The 25,104-nt window shown below is 47.8% G+C and overlaps 1 protein-coding gene across 2 annotated transcripts; it reads right to left on the reverse strand.

Moving 5' to 3' along the window:
• Nucleotides 1–9,231: 9,231 nt before the first annotated feature.
• On the reverse strand, nucleotides 9,232–17,386 carry LOC133375623 (uncharacterized). 2 transcript variants are annotated; one of them, XM_061607414.1, is made up of 4 exons: nucleotides 16,505–17,386; nucleotides 14,878–14,921; nucleotides 14,665–14,762; nucleotides 9,232–9,641 (listed from the first exon to the last, which is right to left on the reverse strand). In XM_061607414.1, exons 1-4 carry the CDS (start codon nucleotides 16,957–16,959, stop codon nucleotides 9,243–9,245), a joined length of 996 nt encoding a protein of 331 aa, XP_061463398.1. In that variant the 5' UTR covers nucleotides 16,960–17,386; the 3' UTR covers nucleotides 9,232–9,242. The 2 variants fall into 2 exon arrangements, with proteins under 2 accessions (XP_061463398.1, XP_061463397.1); XM_061607413.1 differs by having other exon boundaries at nucleotides 9,232–9,644.
• Between the last annotated feature and the right edge of the window lie 7,718 nt (nucleotides 17,387–25,104).

Consider the following 25,104-nt stretch of genomic DNA (forward strand, 5'->3'; position numbering starts at 1 on the left):
TATTACAAATTGAATTTACTTTTTAAAATTTTTACTTTTTTTGGTAACAAATGAAAACACAAGATCCTGAACTGTAAGGAACACCTGAACTGGAGGAACTTCTTTCATTTTGCCAATTTATGAGGAGCAGGCAAAAAACAATTTAAAAAAACCAGAAGAAACCATCAACATTAATAACAAATAAAATTATTTATGTCTCCGCTAGTCCTCCAGTGTCAAGCAGACATAAAGCATCCATTCCCATAAAAAGGACTGAGAAAAAGGGGGAGAACCAAGATTCAATGAAACATTGTATTCATCATGCTAAAATAAAACATTTCATAATCAATTTTTTCTTCATTTTTTCCACTTTTTTGGGGAAAAAACAAAAATGGCTTTGGGGAAAAACGGGGGGGGGGATTTTCCCCCCAATTTTTTCCGTTTTTTTCCCAGGCCTTCACATCTCTAGTTCAGCTACTTCAGTACTGACTACAGGGGCTGTCTACAGCAGCCTTTCTACTGGGTTTCAGACAGAAGGGTTTCCTAACCCTACCTAGAGATGCCAGGATTCAACCTGCACCCAAAGCAGATCTTCTACCGCTGAGCCGAAGCTCTTCATCTGCCTTGAGTGCTAATATATCCAGTGTACTGACACCAACAGCAACTCTGTTCAAATCAGCAAGGGTGAGATATCACTCGCTCTCGCTCTCCAACCCCCTGCCGTCTTTAGGCCTCAAGCAACTAACCTAGGGATGCTGAGGGCAACCAGCCTAGTCAATGGTCATCTGGCTTAGTAAATTTGTAGACTTTATTTGCCAGTTGCATAAAAGAGGTTGTGCAAATGTTTTTGACCTGTGCAATTAATAAAATTGTCCCATTAGCAGTCAATAGGAAGTGTGGGATTTTAACTGACCCACTTCTTTCGGAATGCCTTGGGGAACTCAGTCACACATCTGATCCAGCCGCATTTCTACCTGCCCTCCACCTGCCATCACTTATGGAGTCAGGTGTCAGGCAGGTGAGGGTGGTTTGAGGAAAAGCTAAACCCTGGACCTGTCCTGGGGCAAATCTAGCCCGTGGGCTGGATGAGTTCCACCCCTGTTTTAGAGGATGGCCTCCCAACCCTCATTACCTGTTCCAAGGGCAGTACAAAGTAAGGTTTAACAGAACACTAGAGCAATCTTTAAAATAGCAAATGCAGCATTCGAAAAGGTAGTGGAGAAAGAGGAAAAGAAAATGGATACAGAGACGTGTTTCTTCCTCTCTCATACCAGAACCGGGGGTCAACCAAAGAAGCTAAATGTTGGAAGACTCAGGATAGACAATAAAAAAATGTAAGAGCAGCCCTGCCAGATCAGGCCAATGGCCCATCTAGTCCAGCATCCTGTTCTCACAGTGGCCAACCAGATGCCCCAATGGGGAGCCCACAAGCAGGACCTGAACACCAGAGCACTCTCCCCTCCTCAGGTTTCCAGCAACTGGCATTCAGAAGCGCACTGCCTCCGACAGTGGAGGCACAACACAACCGTTGGGGCTAGTAGCTTAGAATCATAGAATAGTAGAGTTGGAAGGGGCCTATAAGGCCATCGAGTCCAACCCCCTGCTCAATGCAGGAATCCAGATCAAAGCATTCCCGGCAGATGGCTGTCCAGCTGCCTCTTGAATGCCTCCAGTGTCGGAGAGCCCACTACCTCCCTAGGTCATTGGTTCCATTGTCATATGGCTCTAACAGTTAGGAGGTTTTTCTGTTGTCCAGTTGAAATCTGGCTTCCTGCAACTTGAGCCCATTATTCTGTGTCCTGCACTCTGGGACGATCAAGGAGAGATCCCGGCCCTCCTCTATGTGACAACCTTTCATGTACTTGGAGTGCTATCATAAAGCTTTGAACAGCCTTATCCTCCACACAAACGGAAGTACTTCTTCACACTCCCAAACGAATTCACTCCCAAAGGATCTATCTAGAGGCACTAACCTGGATGGCTTTTTTTAAAGTTTAGGCAAATTTATGGGTGATAAGGCTACTAAGCACATGTCACGAAGCGGTATGCACCTGAATACCAGTTGCTGGGAATCACAAGAGGGGAGAGTGCTGTTGCATTCATGCCCTGCTTACGGGTTTCCCATAGGCATCGCGTTGGCCACTGCGAGAACAGGATGCTGGACTAGACAGGCCTTTGACCCAATCTAGCAGAGCTCTTCTTACAAACTGGAACAGGTTCAGAGGAGGCCAACAAGGATGATTAGGGGACTGGAAACAAAGCCCTATGAGGAGAGACTGAAAGAACTGGGCATGTTTAGCCTGGAGAAGAGAAGACCGAGGGGAGATAGGATAGCACTCTTCCAGTACATGAAAGGTTGTCACATAGAGGAGGGCTGGGATCTCTCCTTGATCGTCCCAGAGTGCAGGACACAGAATAATGGGCTCAAGTTGCAGGAAGCCAGATTTCGACTGGACATCAGGAAAAAAACTTCATAACTGTTAGAGCCATATGACAATGGAACCAATTACCTAGAGAGGTAGTGGGCTCTCCAGCACTGGAGGCATTCAAGAGGCAGCTGGACAGCCATCTGTCAGGAATGCTTTGATTTGGATTCCTGCATTGAGCAGGGGGGTGGACTTGATGGCCTTATAGGCCCCTTCCAACTCTACTATTCTATGATTCTACACTCTTCAGCTCTTGTGTATTTAATATATGCAGAACGTCTAGGAGAATAAAAGAGCTTGCCTGCAAGATAACACAAGTAGGTGCCAGGCAAAGGCTTCCTCAAGAAGGGAGCTGCACACAGGGCCACTTCACTTGAAACTGGCCCCTCTCCGCCCAACATCCACTGCACCTCTCATGGGAACTACTGGAGGGAGGCACTGGCAGTTCACCTAACAGGCAAGCAGGATGAAATGGGAGTAGATGGGGAAGTCTGACATCCCCTGGTGCCAACGGGTGCTTTTTAAGAGACAATATCATCTTGGATGGAAAACTGTGTTCTTACACGCTTCTCGTTCATTTCAAGAGGCATTCTGAAGGAGCAGGCACTAGGTCTGTGTGAATCATTGTGCAATATGCATTCCATAACAACTGATTCAATCTTCAAACATGAGAAAGGAGCTCGATCTTAACTACTGGAAGCGGACAGCAGTTCCCTGCCGCCCCTTCGCAGCTGCTGCCCCCTACTACCCCTCCAGAACAGGTCTGGGGGAGGGCTGCGGAACTGGCAAAAATCAGGACACACTCCCCTCAAAGTTGCAGAGCCCCTTCGGATCCAACCCATACATTTTACTTAAAAGCACCCTGTTTTCATTGCTAGTTTATTTATTTGCCCTTTAACTGCCAACTTCCTGGGTGTTTCTTGTTTTATTCTGTAGCTTTTATTGCTTGTTAGATTTTTTTTTAAAGTCTCACTGTATTTGTAATGTTTTTACTATAAGCCACCTGGACGCTGCTGTGACAGGCAAGATAAAATTACTTACAATAAACAACCTCCCACCCTCTCTGCAGATATGTTTGGCTTGCTTCATCATGGAACACTTCCCCAGCTAATGAAAACACTTTTTTGAAAGAAAGAAAAAAAGATGAGGAACCAAAATGCTGAATGCGAGCCAAGAACCTCAGAAAATGCCATGTGAGAGTCACATTATTCCAAAATATCGAGGTTAACTAATGACACAGATCAGCCTTTGCCAGGCTGGTGCCACAGATCATGCTGCTTCTGACAGCGCTAAAGGAGGACATTGCTGTCCTCTTGCTCAGCAGCAAAATAAGTCTTACCCACAAAGGCAGAAGATAAACAGCCACGGTATTTCAATACAGAATCTAAGGTGCGTCCACCAGGCTTCCAAGAAGTCAGGCTTTCCTTTCCTTTTAAATAACAAGCAAGTTTCTAGCCCACATGAATGTAGACAGATGTTTAGGAAAGTTAAAGGACTTTTATTCTTCTCTTACAACAGAACTTGGCAAGCATCAGCCCTCAACCTCCACTCACCCCTTTTCTCTGTTCTTTTCCTCAAGCCACTTTCTGAAAGAACTCAGAGTTTATGAGAGAGAGGCGCATGGAAGTCAGAGAAAAGCACATGCAAAACAGAGCCTGCATGGCCCAAAATGAACGAGAAGGAAAAGAACGAGAAGAGAGAAAATGGACAGGACTACCCAAATGGAAGGAAGGAAGGAAGGAAGGAAGGAAGGAAGGGAGGAAAGAAGGAAGGAAGGAAGGAAGGAAGGAAGGAAGGAGCTTTTCCCTTGCTTCACAGATGCTTCTGATTCTTGAGGTGTTCACACATTACATTCAACAAGTGTACAATCTCTATCTGTGCACACGATCACTGAGCTGTACAAATCAACAAACTCAATCACTCAAACACTTATACATTTGGAGAGACAGCTCATAGGTGGGTTTGGTTTAACATGTGAACAAGCCTTCTCTCTTACCCATCCTATGAAGCATTTCAGAAACCACAGTGTGGTAAAAGACAGGTAATAACATAAAAGGAGCCCTACAGCTGGATCAGGCCCATCTAGTCCAACAGTTCTCACAGTGGCCAACCAGTTGCCCATGGGAAGCCCACAAGCAGGACCTGAGCACAAGAGCCCACTCCCTACCTGTAGTTTCCAGCAACTGGTATTTGGAACCATACCACCTCCAACTACGGAGACAAAGCATAGCCATCATGGCTAGTAGCCCGTGACACTGTTATCCTCCATGAATTTGTCTAATTCTCTTTTAAAGCCACCCAAGTTGGTGGCCATCACTGCCTGTTGTGGAAGCGAATTCCATAATTTAACTATGCGCTGTGTGAAGAAGTACTTTCTTTTGTCTGTCCTGACAGGTAGGATTAAGAGGGTGGGAAACGCCAGCTGGGATAGTCGACAAGCCACTGAAGATGGCCTGTTACCTGTTGTTCAAAGTAGCGCACCAGGAGAACAAGCTCCTGACCAGGATTCTGTATGGCCCTCCCCAAAACTCCTCTAAGTACCTTCATACTTTTCTAGCATGTCTACTCTTTGTGTCAAAGTGTAGCAGACACTTTCTTTGCCTCAAAACCCATCTTTTTCCTACAAAACCTTTGGCTTCAGCCCTTAAATCTCCTTCCCCAAGTGAAACAAAAGCCACATCCACAGAACTACAGCACCAGCTCAAGACTGCCAACATTTAAATTGCTACCCTCTTATGGAGCAGGGAGCCGACTTTTTTGCTTATGACAGTCTATAAACTGTTGGGTGCACTGATGGACAGCAACATCAACATATTGCCAGAACTTCCACTTAATATTTACATTGGTAAACAGACGCTTCTTTGGTATAGGGAACAGCATCACAACCTTACATTACAGTAGCAGCAGCATCTGAATGGATGTCCATGCTTATCTTGGGCTGCCAGAGTAAAATTCCAGAAATAAGGCTCGTGCTGGAGGCGTGAACATCAAGATCATCAAGTGCTTTCAGTTTGCAGTGGTTAGCTTCTTTTAAAAGGCAGGCAGGAGAAAGCAAGGTTGTGCCTGCATTGAGGAATGTGAACCACTGGTGACTGGTGCTCATTGGGACTGATGAAGCAGAAGGCAGGGAAAACTGGCTGATTCTAGCTTTGTCTGCATCCTCCTCCCTGCTAGGTTCTAAGGCTAAGGAGAAGGAGAAGATGGCAGCCATCACCATCCCCCTGGGCTGGTTGTAACTAAGAAAGCAGGCAGGCAGAGGCCCCAGTCACACCTTACATTTAAAGCAGTATCATGTCACTTTAAACAGTCATGGCTTCCCCCAAAGAATCGTGGGAACTGTAGTTTGTTAAGGATGCTGAGAGTCGTGAGAAGGCCGCTATTCCCCTCAGAGAGCTATGATTCCCAGGGTTGTTTAACAATCAGTTCCTCTTCCCAGGGAATTCTGATGACTGTGGCTCTGTGAGGGGAATAGGGTTCTCCGAACAGCACCCTTCAGAAACAACATTACCGAGGATCCTTTGGGGGAAGCCATGACGGGAGTCCCTGCGTCTCTCCAGGGTTTGGTTTCCTCTGGGAAGAAGGTCAGCGGAGACTGCGCTGTCTTTATGAAATATGGTTTATTTATTTACACACATTCCAACCTGAGCTTAAGGATGGAGGGGTTCAATGCAGCAGCAGTCTAATATCCAGCTTTTCCATCTGGGTACGGGGCATCCTATAGCCATGATGCAGAGAGCCAGCCTCTCTGCGTGCCTGCAGCCCCAGCCATTCTCTAGAACACACTTAAAACTACCAGCACACCTCTGCTAGCTGCCAGGAGAGGGGGGGAGGCTCTCCTGCAGAGTTTAAAATGACAAAAAGGGGTCTTCCTGGCCCATTCACCGTTGCTAGGCAACTGATCGGCCCATTATCTTACCTGGCCAATCTATTTGGTTAACAAAAGACTCATTTGACCAGCAGAAAGTTCCTCATTCCAAGGCTTCCAAATCGGAGGCTGGAAAGGTGACCCATAGAAATCATCCCTTCCAACCCCCCCCCCATGCTCATAACAATATGTATAGTGAGGATGACTGTATTGTTTGACTCTTGCCGAGGTGTGAGCAATTCCCACATGTTTAATTCCCACCCGAACCAGAAACACACCTTCTCTCAGCCACACTCCTAGATTTGAAGGGGTTATTAATTCTGACCAAGGCCACATTCACACTGTACATTTATTCCACTATTATTCCATTTTAAACAGTCATGGTTTCCCCCAAAGAATTCTGGGAAGTGTAGTTTGTGAAGGATACTGAGAGTTGTTGGGAAAGCCATAGTCCCCTTACAGGCCGGCAATTCCCAGAGTTCTCTGGAAAAAAACTACTTGGGGAATTGTAGCTGTGTGAGAATAGGGGTCTCCTAGGAACTCTCAGCACCCTTCACAAACTACACTTCCCAGGATTCTTTGGGGGAAACCATGACTGTTTAAAGTGGAATAATAGTGGAATAAATGTACAGTGTGAATGTGGCCGGACAGCCTGTGTGGCGTAGTGGTTAAGGTGTTGGACTACGACCTGGGAGACCAGGTTCGAATCCCCACATAGCCATGAAGCTCACTGGGTGACCTTGGGCCAGTCACTGCCTCTCAGCCTCAGAGGAAGGCAATGGTAAACCCCCTCTGAATACCGCTTACCATGAAATCCCTATTCATAGGGTTGCCATAAGTCAGGATTGACTTGAAGGCAGTCCATTGTGTGTGTGTGTGTGTGTATGTATGTGTGTGAATGTGGCCCAAATCTCAAAAGGCTCTTGTAACAATAGACTAATGCATGTGAAGTAATTTCATGTCTAACTGCAAGTGTTAGACAGGCGTTGCATGCAAAAGGACCTAGGTTTGATTGCCAGCATCTCCATGCAAGGTTGGGGGCCACCCATTTTGGGGGGGAGGGATGACTCTCAGTGGTCCCAGCTTCAATCTACAATGGCATCTCCAGATGGGACTGGGAGACCCCTGCCCAAAAGACACGGCTGGCTAGTGTAAACAGCATCGAGCTAGATGGATGGAGAGTCTGACACAGTGTAAGCATGGCCACTGGATTGGGCTGATGGGAGTTGTAGTTCAAAAAAGTAACTTTTCCAAGCTCAGGCATAGCTCAGTGGCAGAGCAGCTATGCTGCATGGTAAAGGTCCCAGGTTCAATCCCTGCATCTCTGTTTCCCAGTAGCGAGAGACCCTTGCCTGAAATGCGGAAGAATCTCCACCAATCAATGTAAACAATAGAGGCTAGACGGATCATTGGTCTGTGTCGGCCTAAGGCAGCTTCCTGCGCTCTTGGTTAACAAAAGTCTCATAGCTTTGTATTTTTCTTTTAACACTTTATTAAACACTGGCAGTAGGAGAGAAACAAATCCATAACTATTTCATTCAACTGTATTTTTAAAAAAAATCAAATTCTGAAAAGGGGAGGATCAACCAAGAGAAGGCAGTTCAGGGGAATCCACTTCATGCATCTTTAAGGGCACAAGCACAGCCCACTGGATCAGACCAAAGGCCCATCTAGTCCAGCATCCTGTTCTCACAGTGGCCAGCCTGCCGGAGTCTCAGGGAAAAAGGGGCCGTCTCCGGCCTCCGGCTATACTTCATTTAAAAAGGTGGATCTCCGGCTTTTCAGCGGCCCCCTCAGCCACGCATGCGTGATTGACACACGCATACGTTGGGCTGTGGCTGGCCGCCTTCCCGCCCTTTCTCAGTCAGCCGGGGACTGCAGACACAGGAGGACGAAGCGGCTGCCAGCAGGTGCCTCAAAAAGACTCGAGCTGCCGCCGTCATTGCATGGAAGCTGCCTTGGCACTGGGTCGACAAGCCAAAAGGAGTTCAACGAGGCTAAGTGCGGGAGAAGAAGGGCACGCACATATACACAAGAGCCTTCCCCATCCCGAAAGCAGGCAGGGGCTCCCGGCCATTTCCCTCCCGGAAAACGGCTGACAGGCCCAAGGCGGTCCTTCTCCTCCTCCTCTCACCTGCGACCAGCTTCAAGCGCCGGCTGCCTTTCGCGCAGAGTTCCGGGTTGCCGAGCGCCAACCTCGGCCTCGCCAGCCCACGCGGCAGAAGGCACATGCCCGCCCGCCCTGCCTTTTTTGGGCCGAGGAGAAGGCGGAGGCCCGGCGCGCCCAGGAGGGGAAGAGCGGGCGGCGGGGTGGAGGCTTAGGTTTGGGAGAGGCGCCTCGGCCGTTGCCAGCCTCGGGGGGGAGGACGGAGCCTGCCCCTCACCTTTCCTGAAGGGACCCCCCCCAGCAGCAGCCCCTGCCCGCTGCCGAGTGGTCTGCCAGCCTCAGCAGGAGTGGAGGCCGGCCAGCCGGCTCCTTCTTAGCCCCGGAGCCGGTTCCCCACAGCATGAGGGGTGAAGCGGCCGTCCGTCCTTTCCAGAGCTGGCAGACTGCTCGGCAGCGGGCAGAGGGAAGTGGCCGGGAGCCCCTGCCTGCTTTCGGGATGGGGAAGGCTCTTGTGTATATGTGCGTGCCCTTCTCCTTCTCCCGCACTTAGCCTCGTTGAACTCCTTTCGGCTTGTTGACCCAGTGCCAAGGCAGCTTCCATGCAATGACGGCGGCAGCTCGAGTGTTCTTGAGGCACCTGCTGGCAGCCGCTTCGTCCTCCTGTGTCTGCAGTCCCCGGCTGACTGAGAAAGGGCGGGAAGGCGGCCAGCCACAGCCCAACGTATGCGTGTGTCAATCACGCATGCGTGGCTGAGGGGGCCGCTGAAAAGCCGGAGATCCACCTTTTTAAATGAAGTATAGCCGGAGGCCGGAGACGGCCCCTTTACCCCTGAGACTCCGGCAGGAAACCGGAGACCTGGCAACCCTAATCTTGATCCTCCAGGCGGGGAGTGCTGGGCTGTCCCACATCCTTGATCTGGTCAGACTTCTGGGAAGTCACGTTTGCCACACCAGGCTCCCTGGCAATGATCTGGCTGCCTGGCCTTGAGAATTCAGCTGCTTCTGAGTTGCCACCCCCAACTGCAGGACTCTTTGCCTCAGCGGCGCCTTCTCCCATTGAAGCGTGGGACTGTGGGGGTGGGCGGTCTGTATCTGTCCCCATCATAGCTGCTGCACTGGAGCCTGCATCCATCCTCAGATTGTCAACTGTGTGGAGCTCAGGATTTCCTGCCTCTTCTTCCTCCTTCTTCTCCTCCGGGACACTTTTCCCTGATGGGCCAATCACGCCTGAGATTGTTACACGTTTGGAAGGTTTGACAGCCACCTGCTGTGGAAGAGCAAAGAGAGAGAAGAGAGTGGGGAAAAAGAGATGGGCGGCTATAGGAGAGGCAGGAGAAAACTTGGTGGGGGGGACAGCATTAAAAAAATGGAGCAGAGGTTCTCAAACATTCCACCCCCAGGGCCCACTTGAGGTGATTGAAAATTACTGAAGCCCACCAGTCACAAAATGGTGGTGCAGGGGCAGAACCAGTCAGAGACTTGTGGCAGATGAAGTTTGGTATAATCAGCTGGCAATTACTGATATCATTTTCTATTGATCTCTAAACCATCTTGAAAAATTGCTAAATTCTTTGCCACAGTGTTTTCCTTGTGGCAGGGAGTTCCATAGCTCTGCTTTCCTAAGTACAGGTATTTGCTCGAGCTACTGTGACAGCCTCCCTGTTTCACTCAGAATTTGCAGTTCAGTGGCTTTAAAGGGCTTTTTCTTTTATATTTTTAATATTTTCTCCATGCCATCCCATCCCCCCATGCCTCTCAAAGTATTTTTACCCATCTCCTATAATTTCTTCTTCCACTTAACATGTACCTTATCCACACACACCCAACTGCCAGTTTCTTTCATCCCTCCTGCCTGTTCATGTTCCACTCATGTCGTTTTCCTTCTGCGGAGAGAGGCCTTTTTTCCCTTCTGTTCCCCACAACTTCTCTGTCTCCCAGCTACCTTTACATTTCTGGCATTGGTCCAACCAAAAGGCTATGTGGCATGTCTAGGGTGCAGGGCAGACAAGTGAAGAGGCACTAGTCAGCCTGTGGCACTGAAGCCCACCTGAAAGTGGCCCTAGGCCCACTGGTGGGTCGAGGCCCACTATTTGAGAAATACTGCACTAGAGCATGAGATGAGGTAAGCCTCAACTTGGTGCTTTAAAAGTAGTAATTTGTTTTGTGGTGATGACTGCCCAATCCTTTTTGACCAAAGTTCTTCTTCAGGAGCAAAGGGTTTTAATGTGTCTTATTCTAGTACACTTGCTAAATGTTTGAAAGTATATTCTTGAGAGTGTTGTGTTCAAGGGTGTACAAGAATAAGACACAGAAAGACCCTTTGCCCCTAAGAAAGAGCATTGGTCAGAATGGATTGGGCAATCTTCACAACATAAATTAGTCCTTCCCTCCCTTTTGAGCACCCCTATGAGACTGCCTCTCCCTTCTGATAGGGCTGTCCAAAATTCAAGCACAAGGTCTTAATTTGTATTATGCAGTGACAATCCTTGACACCACTGGGCAGGGTTTAAATTTGGAAAGAAAGGGTAAAGAAATCCTAGGACTCAAACCTGCCCTTTGACCCACAAATCATGCTGGCTAATGAATCCCAAACTGGTGAGGTTAGTGGCAAAAAGGATTCCACATATGCTCAGAGGCTCTCTTATCTTATTTCTTCACATATACCCTAGCTGAGGCTTGGAACTGAATTCTTTCTCAAACCTTGCTGGGGTTTGTGTATTTGCATGTTGTTAGGTGTAAGAATAGGTGTACATTTGCATGAACAGATATGTGTCTATAAACGGAGTAATAGACTGAGTAAGGAATTGGAATGTGGTTTTGGGAGGGGGCCTGAAAAGCATCACCTTAGGGCAAGTCTCCATTGGAGCTACCATGGTGCAGAAATGCAGAAAGAAACTTCTAGAAGAAAGAAGGCATCCTTGAGGCATAGAAGAATTCTGCACTATGAGCTGGTTCATATATGAACCATCAAGTAAAGGATTGCACATGTGTAGGGGCTATCATAGATCAAACACCAATGATAGAATGTCTACATTGCCCACTGTCATCTCAAACACACATTCTGATGTCATCCATCAAGCACTGATGTCACATCAACATAATACATTTAAAGCACTCTTGTAACACTTTAATGGAGAATCCTGGGAACTGTAGTTTGTTACAGGTGATGGCAATTGTAGATATAGATAATTATTTAAGGGTAATGGGAATTGTAGGTCTGTGAGGTCAGTTCCCTTAAACTACTGTTCCCATTTATTTATTTCATTTGTATATTGCCCCATAGCTGAAGCTCTCTGGGCGGTTTACAACAATTAAAAACATTAAAAACAAATACAAATTTAAAAACACATTTTTTAAAAAAGCAATTTAAGAACACATGCTAAAATGTGGGTTCTTTGATGGAAGCCAAGACATTTCAAGATCTAATAATCAAGTAATTATTAGGGCAGTCTAGGGATTCTGCTCGTGTACCGTCCACCCCGCTGCACGACGGACTCCCTGGCCGAGGTGCTGGAGGTGGTCTCGGCTGTGCGTGTACAGTCCCCAAACCTGCTGGTATTGGGGGACTTCAATGTACATTCAGAGGCCATCCTTACTGGGGCGCCTCGGGACTTCATGGAAACCATGGCTTCCTGGGAGCTGCACCTTATTACAATGGGGCCCACCCATGTAGCCGGTCATGCACTCAACCTTGTGTTTGTCTCGGGAGAGGAGGGGAGTGATCTGAAAATTGGGGGTACATCCATCACCCCCTTGTCATGGTCAGACCACTACTTGGTGAGGATGGACTTTTCGGTGCCTCAAACCCTCCGTGGGGGTGGAGGACCTATTAAGATGGTCCGCCCCAGGCGTCTGATGGATCCTGATGGATTCCTGAATGCGCTTGGGGACTCTCTGGAGCATGCACACAGCCACTCGGCTGAGACCCTGGTGGAGGGGTGGAATGCCGCAATCGCCGGGGCATTAGACTGGGTGGCTCCGAAACGCCCTCTCCCCCTGAATAGAGCTCAGATGGCACCGTGGTTCACCCCACGGTTGCGAATTCTGAGGCGGGAGGTGAGACGGCTAGAGCGCCGGTGGTGGAAATCTCGCTCTGACGATGATCGGACACATGTTAGAGTGGCTGTGGCAGCCTATCATGTGGCAATAAGGGCAGCAAAAAAAGATTTTTATGGTGCCTCTATTGCATCTGCAGAGTGCTGTCCCAGGAGACTGTTCCAAGTGGTCTGGAGCCTGGTCGGTCCAGTTGCTCCGGAACCAATGGAACATGCTAAGGCCTCCTGTGACGAGTTTGCTAAACACTTTGCGGAGAAAATCGATCGTATTAAGAGTGCTATTCCGTGCCCTGTGGACACGGTGAGCGAGCCAGAGGTGACCAGTGGTGCTCTGGTGGTGTGGGATCGGTTCCAGCTTCTTCCATCTGATGAAGTGGACAAGGTGCTTTCAACCTTAAAGCCAACCACTTGCTTACTCGATCCTTGCCCATCGTGGCTCATTATGAGCTGCAAAGATAGACTGGGTGAGGGGATCAAGATGGTGGTAAATACATCTCTCGAAGAGGGAGTAATGCCATCAGCGCTCAAGGAGGCAGTAATAAAACCAATCTTAAAGAAGCCCTCCTTGGATCCCCAAGATCTGAACAACTTTCGCCCAGTCTCAAATTTGCCATTCTTAGGCAAGGCGGTTGAGCGGGTGGTGGCAAAGCAGTTGCAAGCGCACTTGGAGGAAGCGGATTATCTGGATCCATTTCAATCGGGCTTCAGGCCTGGACATGGGACTGAAACAGCCTTGGTCGCCTTGGTAGATGATATGAGGAGGGCGTGGGATAGGGGCGAATGCACCTTCCTTGTCCTCCTTGATCTCTCAGCAGCTTTCGATACCGTTGACCAAGTTATCCTCTTGGACCGCCTGGAGAGGTTAGGCATGGGGGGCACTGTATTGCAGTGGTTCCATTCCTTCCTCTCTGGTAGGTACCAAAGAGTGGTATTGGAGGATGAGGTCTCGGATCCTTGGCCTCTCACTTGTGGGTTGCCACAGGGTTCCATCCTCTCCCCGATGCTGTTCAACATCTATATAAAGCCGCTGGGGGCAATCATCAGGAGATTTGGGCTGCAATGTCATCAGTATGCGGATGACACGCAGCTCTATCTCTCATTTAAATCTTCACCGAGGTTGGCTGTAGAAACCCTGTCCAAGTGCCTGGAGTCGGTGAGTGGCTGGATGGGAAGGAATAAGCTGAAGCTGAACCCTGACAAAACCGAGGTACTGTTTGTGGGAGACAAGGGAAGGCTGAGGGATGTGGACCTGGTGCTCAATGGGGTACGATTGCCCCTGAAAGACCAGGTCCGCAGCCTGGGGGTCATTCTTGACTCCCAGCTGTCCATGGAGGCTCAAGTCTCGGCTGTGAGCCGGGAGGCGCTGTATCAACTCCATCTGATACGGAGGCTGCGCCCCTACCTTCCCAACCATCTGCTCCCACCGGTGGTACATGCCCTGGTCACCTCTCGCCTAGACTACTGTAATGCGCTGTACGTGGGGTTACCCTTGAAAACGGTCCGGAAGCTGCAACTGGTACAGAATGCGGCGGCACGTCTGATTAAAGGCAGCCACCGGCAAGATCACATCACTCCAGTGCTGAAGGAGTTGCACTGGCTACCGGTTGTTTACCGGGCCCAATTCAAGGCGTTGGTTTTGACCTTTAAAACCCTACACGGTTTTAGCCCAGTCTATCTGAAGGAGTGCCTCCAGCATCGTCAGGGATGCCGCTCAACAAGATCAGCCTCAGAAGACCTTCTCTCGATCCCACCGGTTAAAACAGCTAGACTGGTGAGGACTAGAGAGAGGGCTTTTTCAATAGTGGCCCCCACCCTGTGGAACTCTCTCCCAAAAGATCTCCACCATGCCCCTTCTATGATGAGCTTCTGCCGGGCCTTGAAGACCTGGCTCTTCAGGCAGGCTTTTGGGTTAGGTTTTTACTGTTATGGTTTTAAATTTTAACGTTTTAATGTATTGTTTTTTATCTTGTACGTCGCCCAGAGTGGCTGGACAACCAGCCAGAGGGGCGACTAATAAATTGAATAAATAAATAAATAAATAAATAATGATGTACATGCAATTATGAACCAGCTGTAGTTGTGAATAGTGAGTAGAGAAGATCACCCTATTGACCTCACACCTGCCATCTTATTTGAGGAACAGGGAAGCATATGACAATCAGATGCACCAGAAGAGCATCTCTGACTCACAAAATGTTTCATTCAAACCGCACCCTTGCTCTGCCCCAGTACCTTAGAATCTTCCCTGCTTTTTGACAGTTTCAGTTTCTGCATAGATGAGGACAGGACACTATAGATGGTTACAAAAGTAAGGCTGCTTCTTTGTCGAGCTGCAAAGCAAATGGAGCAATTAGCCAGCGACATGGCTTCCAGCCAGGGGCATGGTGGTGGGGGATATGGGAATCAAGCATTCATATAGGCCATCTAATTGGCATTTCTTCCTACCTGAACTCAGAGCCTTTTTCAGTTTGTTCTTGGACATCTGGCTCCTGTTAAGATACAAGTTCAGTTAGTCTAATTTGTTAAAGGAGTTCAGAATAAAAACACAGCTAATGATTTTTATTGTTATTCCAAGGTTCATAATAGTACCCGAGACCACTTCCTGGCCCTGCCTGGAATCCCAGGAATCAAATGTTTTAAATGGAAGAAGTATGTTTCTAGGTCTCATGGATGCAGCAGTTAGAAAAAAATATGATGGCATGCTTAACTAATGGAGTCAGCAGTTATACATAACAGGAATGCATGAACATGGGGGACATTATGGCAGTAGGCTGCCACAATGTGTCTTTGTTAGAGAACCCTCGCATGCGCAGGATTTGTGATCATAGGAAGAGAGGGCCTCCTACATGGACAGCTGCATATGTGAGGTTCTCTCACAGATTCTAATGAACATGCATAGGTTACAAAGCTCGTCTCCCGCACCCCTGTCGTTAATTTAGCATTGTATAACGTTTGATCTGAACAGGGTGGTTTATAGCAGATGCCACTGGAGGTCACTGATTCATAGGGTCACCATAAGTCGTAATCGACTTGAAGGCATATAACAACAAAATAACATTTGAAAAGGGCTCAGGTGAACAGTTAAAAAGCCCAAATGCATTACATTTTCCACCTTTTGAGATTTCATACTCAAGATTTCTTAACCTGACTCTGGGGTTAGTGCTTTGGGAGCAACATTTTTAAAAAATAAGAACATGCAGGAGGACTAAGCACAACATGCCCACTAACTCTAGTTTGATATCTAGGCAGTTCAGGAGAGCAATATGCATACTTTGCAGCTAAAACTTGCAGAACTGTATATTTCCCATAACACCTAGGGATGGACCTGAGTTGCACAGGTCCAAAATCACAGCTATGGGAGGAGCCCTATTCCTCCTGAGCCAGTAGCCAAGTGAGAGAATTTTAGTTGGTGTTCCTCAGCCCAGGAACTGCTAACTCTCCAGCCCAGCAACATGAGAGCTGCTTCTCCCACACAGCCCTTCTGTCCGGATGGAGGAACGACATGGATGGGGGAAATTATGTGGTTCATTTCCATACAAGCTTCCTTGAAAGGGTGGTGCTGGCATGGGAAGGAATTGCTTCATTTCCCCGCATGAGTTCTTCTATCCCAGATGTGGGGAATCTTTGGCCCTCCAGATGTTGCTGAGCTACAACTCCCATCAGCTCAACCTAGCATGGCCAATGCCCATGGTAGTTCAGCAACATCTGGAGGGCCAAAGGTTCCTGGCACTCATTCTATCCAAGCAAAGTGGTGTGGAGCTGGACTGTAGATAAACAATTTACACAAAACTGTGGTAATGTATAAATTAGGCTCCCACCATCTCATTTGGAGCTATTGGTTGACAAGGTTATAGTCGATCACTTCACACCCCACAGAATATGACATTCTTGTCTTCTTCACTCATTTGAGCATTTTATCCCAGAGATGCTAACAGATCTGCTTGCCTTTGTTCAGCTGGGCTTCAAAGGAAGCGCACCAGGCAGCTGGTTCTCTTATCTTGCCCAACCCAAATTGCTGAGACTGTACTTCTCACCCTGAACATCTGCCACTTGGTTCTCCCAGCCAGCATACCTGGGGGGTTCCTGTTTCCCTGCAGCACTGCTTGGCTGGATCTGCTTGGCTAGATCTTTACTTTCTTTATCTGTTCCCAGTGCTCCGCTCTGGGGCCTGCTTGTAATCAGGCCAACCACCATGGAGGGCCCCACACCCACAGTCTTCCAGCCTTGTTGAAAAGGCCCCACTGCTACTGATGCTGTTGTCCTGTGGACTTGTAGCCCAGACTTCTTTTCCTTCCGTGATGGGCTCCAAGAAGTGGAGCGCCCCTTCTTTGGGGAGCGGCTTAAAGATGTCTGTGGCCTGCTACTCTGTGCCTTGCTAGGCTCCTTGGATTTCACATTTGTTGTCTGTGAATGTGCGGCACTTTCCTGGCCCCGACTCCCTGGCTCAGAAGGAGCAACTGCGGCTGCAGGTTTCTCAGAAGTCATTTGAGCTGGCTGACTGGTTGGTCTGGATGGGCCAGCTGCCATTGACTTGGCACCCACTTCAGAAGGTCCAGCAGCCACTGAAACATCATATGCATCTGACGGACCTGCCGCCTCTAAGGCACGGGATTTGGGGGCCGGACTGGCTGCTGGTGCTTTTGTTGAAACACCTCCGGATGCAGGCCGACTCTGCTTTGTGGAAGGGCTCTGGGAAGCTGGGCCTTTTCTTCCTTGTCGTGATGAAGGTGTGACTGGCTTTCATGGGCCAGGACTTCTGTCCAGAGATTTGGCAGCAGACTCCTTCTCCTTGTGTGTCTCGGAGCTGTCCTCTTGTGAGAGTGTAGTGGCTAGGGTTTGTACCAAAGATCTGGATTTTTTGCTCCTTTGTAGTTTCACAGGTTCAGGTTCACATTCTAATGATGTTCTAGGAATGGAGGGACGTGCTGCCTCAGACACGGCAAATGGCTGAGAAGGTCCTGCTCCCGCTGAAGCTGGAGATCGTGGGAAGGAGTGAGGAGAAACCTGCTTAAGCATGGATTGCTTCTGTGATTCGGAAGGTCTGCGGAATCCGGAAAGGCCAACCTGGGATCCTGGTGACTGCTTAGTTGCACTCTTGCTCATCAACTTGGGAGCAGAAGACTGAGACTGTTCTCTGGAAGTGTATTCCTATAAAGGAAGAAGGGTAAAATATCCTGGCATATATGGGGAATGGATTCCCAGAAATCAATGAAAGATAAATGCAATTACCATAGCACTGCTTCCAAAGAAAGCTTGGCCCACCCACTTCTCAATGAACTAGAGCTCTGAACTCATACAGGAAGGCAGAAGGGCTAGGATTCTGATGACTGGTGGTCCCAGAGCTCTGCCCACTGCTTTGGTGGGAGACTCCACTAGACAATGGGGACAGGGAATCAAAGAATTTTACTACTGCAATACAGAACATGGACCCCCACCTCTTCCCCCATCTCTTGGTTTATCATTTAGGGCTTATTCACACGGGAGCCTAACTTCGTACTAAAGATGCTGCTTTTACAGTCGTAATAGATTTTCAAGGTCTACATTTTTGCTCAATGGTTGCTTCCAATCTGCTGTTTTCCATTCACACAAGTAGGCATTCCTCTGGGAAGGATTAGTGTTGCTGTTTCCTTGCAGCCCTGCCCTCTAATTTTAGATGTTTACTCCCTCCAGTTCAAGGCTGAAGCTGGGAGAGTGCCTTGGTATGCAATTGACAAGAAAAAATTAAACTGATTAGACCCCCTCCCCTTCTCCATTGTCAAGCCTGAGTGAAAGGCAGACTGGGGAGTAAGTGAAAGGCAAAATAGGCAGCAGCTGGGGCAGCTTTTGCAGGTGGCAGAGAGAGAGGAAGCAGGAGATGGGGCATAAGAGAGCCCACCCACTAAAAAACATTGAAGCAAAGCACCTACAAGGAGGAGCGCAGCACAGCTGAGATGGTTTTTCCTCTTCACATTATCAGCGGATTGGATTAATACGGATTGAAAGAGGAAAACTGTGTGATAACTTCTGCTTGCCTGCAACATCATGTGAACCATGCAAATTACAAGGGGATGCAAGCAGCACCACACACACACTAAATCGCCGTGTAGATGAGCCCCTAAGTCTGTGTTGTGTTCTGGACAACTCAAAAACTTGCATACTATTTATTTTTTGATATTTTGGTTAGTATAATAAAAGTATTTTTCAAATATGGAATCCAGAACATGGACGGCATTTGATTTCTTGTGATGAAACTTGGCTCTCCTTTCAGCCTCTGGCTTTCCACAGAGAGGAAAGGCAATGGAATTTATAAGTATGTAACTGTCACAGCTGTCCTCAAAGAACCCTGGGAACTGTAGTTTGCTGAAGGTGCTGAGAATTCTGATTACCCCAGCCCCTTCACACACAACCATAATTCCCAGAGAAAAAGGAATGGCTAGTTGAGTGCTTCCAAATGTTTATTGTGGGATGGGTGTTCTTCATTCATGCAATATTTTCTGCAATGTCCATACAATGTCATTGGTATCAACTTGCCAGCCTGTCTTTCTTCCCTATTTAATTCAGACTCACCCTTTCTGGGGAAAATCTGCTAAATTAAAAAAAAAACTGTTGCCAATAACCAGTTTGAAATAACTGAAAAATCATTTACAATATTAAGCCCCTATCTAGAAGTGCCCTAAGTTGTGTAGAAATAACCTAAGCATAAGATGCAGATGTGATCTAAGGACAGATGTTCTCAATGCTTCTAAATAAATAAATTGCATTTTGGGAACAAGAAGAAATGAGTGGCTAGTGACTTGAGGTGTCAACTCCTGACAAAGCGCACTCCCTCCTTCCCCTTTCAGATGGGAAAGGTGAGGGGCAGGGGATGCTTTGGAAGCCAATAAGGACAGCAGCGGGCATGTGGCCAGCGGAAGACAGGAGAAGGAATGAGGCCAAGGAGGACAGTCTACAGGACAGATCGAAAGGCTGCAGAGGTTTGCGGTTCCCCATCCCTGGGCTCATCAAAATAGGGAATGCAGGGAAATATTTGGACCTTGAGGGTTCTTTTTGAGAAGGGAGAGGGGTTAAAGCCTGCCAGCTAGCCAGGCCTGTTCTATTGGGTGTAGAGCTGAAAGACTGAGAACCAAGATTCCTGGCTTTGCTGAGGCCCAAGTGCACATTATAGGGAAATGCGTGGGCATCATGTGACCCACATCTTCCCCTGTAGACCCCCTAGTACTGGGCAGTTGGCAAGGGAAAGCAGTGGAATGTGCTTATATTTCTCCTTGGCCCGCTGGCTCTCCTTCATTGACTGCTGCTTGAGGGGAAGCAAGGAGATGCTTATGTGATGAATGTCGCTTCATGCTCCTCCCAATGACATGTTACCAGGAGATCCTAGGTGCAGGGGAAACACACATTGGTATTAACCAGGTGTCAATACGTAATATGTAGTTAAGCTGAAAGTGAGCAATGAAATATGCTAGATAAAGAAGGCTCACAAGCCCACATCTCTGATTTTAAGAATGGTACCTGAGACCTTTCCTGTGCAAGTCCCTCCACTCCTGTTCTCTGCCTTCTGGGTCAAATGTCTTTCTCCCCTCACAAATGGGCATTCTAGAATCACCAGTTCCACCCCCCCCTTGCGATTCTGCCTTCAATCTGCATCCCTTCCCTCCCCCTTTCTCACATTTCCGACCACACAGGTCAACCAAATTGCAAGTCAAGAAAATTGCTGACAGGGACTAGCACCTTGGGAAAATGCCCTGTGTGTCATAAGGTATCCCAAGCCCAGCCACTGGGTTCTCTGGGAGATAACAAGATCTACAGAGCTGGAGAAGGAAAAGATCAGTCTCCTTACCTTTTGGGGTGAGATTCCAACTGATCCTTGAGAAGCAAAACCTTTTGAAATAAAGAGGAAAGGAGGAAGGGAGTGAAAGCTGTGGAGGCCGCAAAGGGTCCTGTCAGTGGTCTGTAGAGACAGGCACCTGGTTCTAGGGGGGATGCACCCCTGCTGTCCCACTCAGCTACTTCAGACACTCCGCTGTATAAAAGGCTCCAAGATATGTCATCCTGGCATCTCAAGACTGGGGTCACCGTGCTGAGATGTTTGGCTGGAGGGCTGTTCTTGTGCCCACCTCAGACATATCAGGGAGCAGGGCTGAAGTTTAACCTGAGCATGGCCTTGCCTTCAGTGCCTCCATCCTTACCTGATTTGAGGATGCTGTGTTGTGAAGCAAGGTCACTTTCCCTGAAATGGAAAGGCGTGGATGAGAATTTGACCACACAACTGCCACAGTTTGGCCAGAGCGGAATCAATTTCTCATTTCACAGGTGGAAACATGGATATATTTGTAACACCCCTAGTTCCATCGCAAAGGTCGCTGACAAGGCCTCCCCTTCCAATTACACATTGTTCAAGATTCAGTCTCCACCTCTGTATGTGTGAATTAATTTATGCTGGAGTAGCCTGGCCGCCACCTAGAAATGGAAGGATCTATCAATTTCTTATTTTTCCAATAACAACAACAACAACAATATATTTTTGTTGTCCGCCTCTCACACAGAATGTAGGTCCTGAGGTGGATTACATAGATTTAAAAATACAAAGTATTCATAAAACCATACAGAATAAAAATATAAAAACATACATAAACAAATCCATAAACAAATCCATAAGAACCATACATAAACAAATCCATAAAATTCTTAAACACATCAATATGAAAGAGTAAAATTTTAACCAAATGCTTGGATGAAAAGATGGGTCTTCAGCAGAGAGGGAGCTGATCTTACCTCACAGGGGAGAGCATTCCATAGTCTAGGGGCCACAACAGAGAAGGCTCTGTTGCGAGTGTTCGTCAATCAGGCTTCAGATATAGTAGGCACTTGGAACAGGCCCTCTTCCCTGGCTCTTGTGCAATGGACATGACTAATGAAGGGAAGGCAGGCAGATGCCTAGGTCCCAAACTATTTAAGGCTTTCAAGGCTGTCAAAACCAGCACTTTGAACTGTACGGAAGCAAACTGGGAGCCAATGTAGCTCTTTTATCGTAGGCATCTTCTGTTCTCCACATATCTGTAGGAACTTGTAAATTTCTTTTTAGTCCTCATGAAAATTTATCAGTATTTTGGTATGAATTTATAACACATTTTTATATACTAGTTTTACTAATGTACACATTTTTGCAAGCAAATTTGCCTAATATAATAATTTTTTGTACGTCATTTTCACTAATATATCAATTATTATGTGTACTTCCCCCTAATTTATGTAAACACTATTTGGTTGGAGAACTCCATGGCAAAATTTGGATAAGTGTAAAGTTCGAAGGAGGGCTGTATTTGGGTTCTCATATTGTTTCGGAAAGTGCAAATTTGATAGCTTCACCTTGAAATGCAAAATGGATCGAATCCCCCCCCATCCCAATCTCCACCAACTTGAAAGCCAAATGGTGTTTGTTCTTTTAGTTACAGAGCCAAACTTAGTAGTCTAACAATGCATTACCAACAGCTCCAAATACAGCGGCTGCAGTGTATGAAATGGGAGACTGAGCCCTGCATGGTGTCTTGGGGGAGGCCATGGCTTATTTTATTTCTTTATTATTTGATTTATATCCTGCCCTTCCTCCCAGCAGGAGCCCAGATATTCACGTGTACCAGAGACACAGTACGTAAACATATATACACCTAGACATTTAACCCCAAGGAAGGAGCTGAACCCTGAAGAATGATTAGCCATTTGTACTAAAAATGCCCCCCCAATAGGCACAATGATTTACCAAGGACCAGGAAACCAAGAAAAAAGGGCAATCCCTGGTAAATAGGGACTGTTGGGCTATATGGGGAAAGCACTTGGCTTTGGGCCAACCATGGGGGGGGAACCTGAGCGGTTGCTAGGCAACCCCCAAGCTCTTCCTCCCCCTCCCCCTAAACAGCCAATATAGCTAGCCAGTGCAAAGAGAATGAATGAAAATTCAGCTGCTTCTGCATTCCAGTGCAGCTGCACTGAGATGCAAGGTGAAGGGAAAAGAGATGCGTTGTTGCTACATAACAGGGTAGACCCCGGCTAGTACTACCTCAATAGACTAATCTCTCAGGGGTTACCCTGCTCTTTTCTGTTTCTCTTCATATCCGCATGATGTTTTGCCAAAACCAACAACAGTAAATTAATTATTTTGCGTTATTTTCAAACAAGACAACGCTTAGGATTGTTCAACCCAAAGCACAGCATGTACGTACGTGGATCTTGACATGCTCCTGGCCAAGCTGGCCTGACGTAGCTGCTCCTTCAGCTTTTCCGCGGACTGTGCACCCGTGATGGCTGGGAGCCAAGGCTGCTGGAGAAACACAGCACGTCATGCAGATGTGTAAGGATGGTCTAGTAAGGATGGCCGGGAGGGACGAGAGGGCGGGGGATGTGTCTGGGGTAGGGATGGGGGAGAAGTTTGATTCTGTTCACACTGAAAGGCAAATCAATCAAACTGGCAATTTCTGAAACAGTACAAGAACTGAAAGACAGCCCTCCATTGCCATTTGCACTCATTCCAATTTGGCAATGCAGTTGTCCAACCAGACCGTGTTTATCAAAATGCATCTGACGGGAAAGTGTGCATAACAATGAATATATTAGTGAGCATAACATACAAAAATGGGAGAAATTGCTTGCAAAAATGTGTTCATAAGTCAAAACTGCATACAAAGAGAAGGAGGGGGGAAATTAGGGGGGAAATCACACCAAACTGCTGATGAATTTTCATGAGAATTTTTTAAAGGGCAAAAATTGGGAAAATGAGAAATTGGGAGAAGTGAAATGGAAGATCCTTCCACACAGGCTTGTTGACAAGCTGGGATGCCAGAGGTGGGGGAGGGGCTAGGGTAAGACTGAGCAGCGTGATGATGGCAGGCGGATATGGTAAAGGACAAAGAAGGAAGGCTTTTGGGTAGCTTTGCTTCATGAGACTCACCTTCTCAGATGTAGCACGCAAGCTAGCACTCTTCCATATTGTGTGAAGCCCCGATTCCTTAGAGGCGAAGCTGACTGGATCACTGATCCTGCCGCTGGCCACGTGCAACTGGTAAGCAAGGCGAATCCAGCGCTCAAAGAGGACGTTCTCATCCCCTTTGGGGGCACAGAGTTGCAGATAATATTTTCGCCCTGTTGCCAACTTTACTTTCAGCTGTCGCTCATTCACGTTATGCACAAAAATCTCCACCAGGTGTAGAGGGATCAACCTGTGAGGGAAGGAAGGACTCAGCCTAGGAACCTCCCAGGTGGTGGGGTTTTCCCGGGAAAGTGAGGGATGGCAGAATGGGGGACTGCACCAATCTCACCGAGTGATCTCCAGGTCTTTCACCATTGCCTTTGTGGCTTTGACACCTTTCTTTACTCGGGCAATGATCATCAGGTCAGGAAGGAGTAGAGATGGGCTGCTGGCTAAAACACCCATGGTGATTAGATTGGGGTGGTTGTGGATGCCAACGTATTCACCCCTCTTGGTTACCTGCGGGAGAGGAGAGGAGAGGGGAGGGGAGTCTGCTAAGAATGGAACAAAAGCTGTGGCAATAGGAGCCCCAAACAAGCTACAGCATCTGAAATCATTTGGGCAATGCAGGGTCTGGCTGACAGTAGACCTTCCTTGCTGTTCCTTGCACTGTGGCTCCTACGCCTCTTCAGGCCTAGAGTGTCTTCAGCCTACCATCAAAGCCTTTGTTTCTTCCCCCTCTCATATATAATCACATGAAGCTGCCTTAATATCAGGATAGGCCACAGGTCGGTTTAGTCCAACACTGTCTGTTCTGCCTGGCAACAGCTGTCTATATGGGCTTTGGTGGAAGCAACAGAAGTGGCTCCTTTAAGGCATATAGGCCACTGCCCAACCAACAGCAGCATGGCCATAGCTCAGTGGCAGAGCATTTGGTTTGCACGCAGACTGGCCCAGGTTCAATCCCCAGCATCTCCAGACAGGGCTGGGAGAGGCCCCTGCCTAAAACCCTGGAAAGCTGCTGCATGTCAGAATAGGCAATACTGAACCCCTTCAGTATTGTTGGCAGTAAAGCACCAACCCTTGCAACAACAAGTAACCTGAGCCAGTAGGGGGCGATAGACAGAAAGGCCACCTATTTTCCCCTTACTGATTCCTTGTTTGTTTTTCCTCAGGCTTTGCTTCCTCCTGGCTCTGCAATGGCCACATGTATGTCTGTTGTCAGAATGATTTTATTCCCCAGTGGTAATAAACCTTACATTTCTTTACCCTTTCAACCAACAGCCTTTCGAGACTATTTTTGCATCAGGCTATTTGTGGCAATATATGCCAACTTACTTAGACTCAGACTAAGGCAGCTCCCTATGATTGATGACTCTTAGTCTGCCTTCAGTCAGCCCTCACTTGCCCTTCCTTCTTACTTGCAAGCAATCCAGGGGGTGGCACTGCCTTTGAGCTTCCTCCCCCTTAGTCTCCTGAGTGTTGCCCCTCATTGAACTCAGCCGGGAAGAGGAGGATAGAGACAACTAGAATGAGTTGGCTCTGACTGTCTTTGGCTCTGGTTCCACCTCCCATTGGGGCTCCCTGCCTTTCTGCCCCAACAGTCCCAATGGGCTCCAGCCACCGTTGGATAGAAGCCTTTCCCATCACCCACTACCTGAGCCTTTCAACTAGAAGTCAGAAGCAGGGCCTTCTGGGGCAATTTGCTGCAGTCGGTTGTCGATGCAACCATC

The sequence above is a fragment of the Rhineura floridana genome, chromosome 1 (assembly GCF_030035675.1).
Source record: "Rhineura floridana isolate rRhiFlo1 chromosome 1, rRhiFlo1.hap2, whole genome shotgun sequence".
NCBI lineage: Eukaryota > Metazoa > Chordata > Lepidosauria > Squamata > Rhineuridae > Rhineura > Rhineura floridana.

Bases quoted from the DNA above. Each gene is read 5' to 3' on its own strand.
- LOC133375623 (XM_061607413.1), bottom strand. From the start codon at position 16,959: ATGGCAGCTGGCCCATCCAGACCAACCAGTCAGCCAGCTCAAATGACT. The intron at 14,922-16,504 runs GTATGCTGGCTG...GTATCTTAACAG, and splicing joins GGGAAACAGGAACCCCCCAG to GAGCCAGATGTCCAAGAACA. The intron at 14,763-14,877 runs GTAGGAAGAAAT...TTTGCTTTGCAG, and splicing joins GAAAAAGGCTCTGAGTTCAG to CTCGACAAAGAAGCAGCCTT.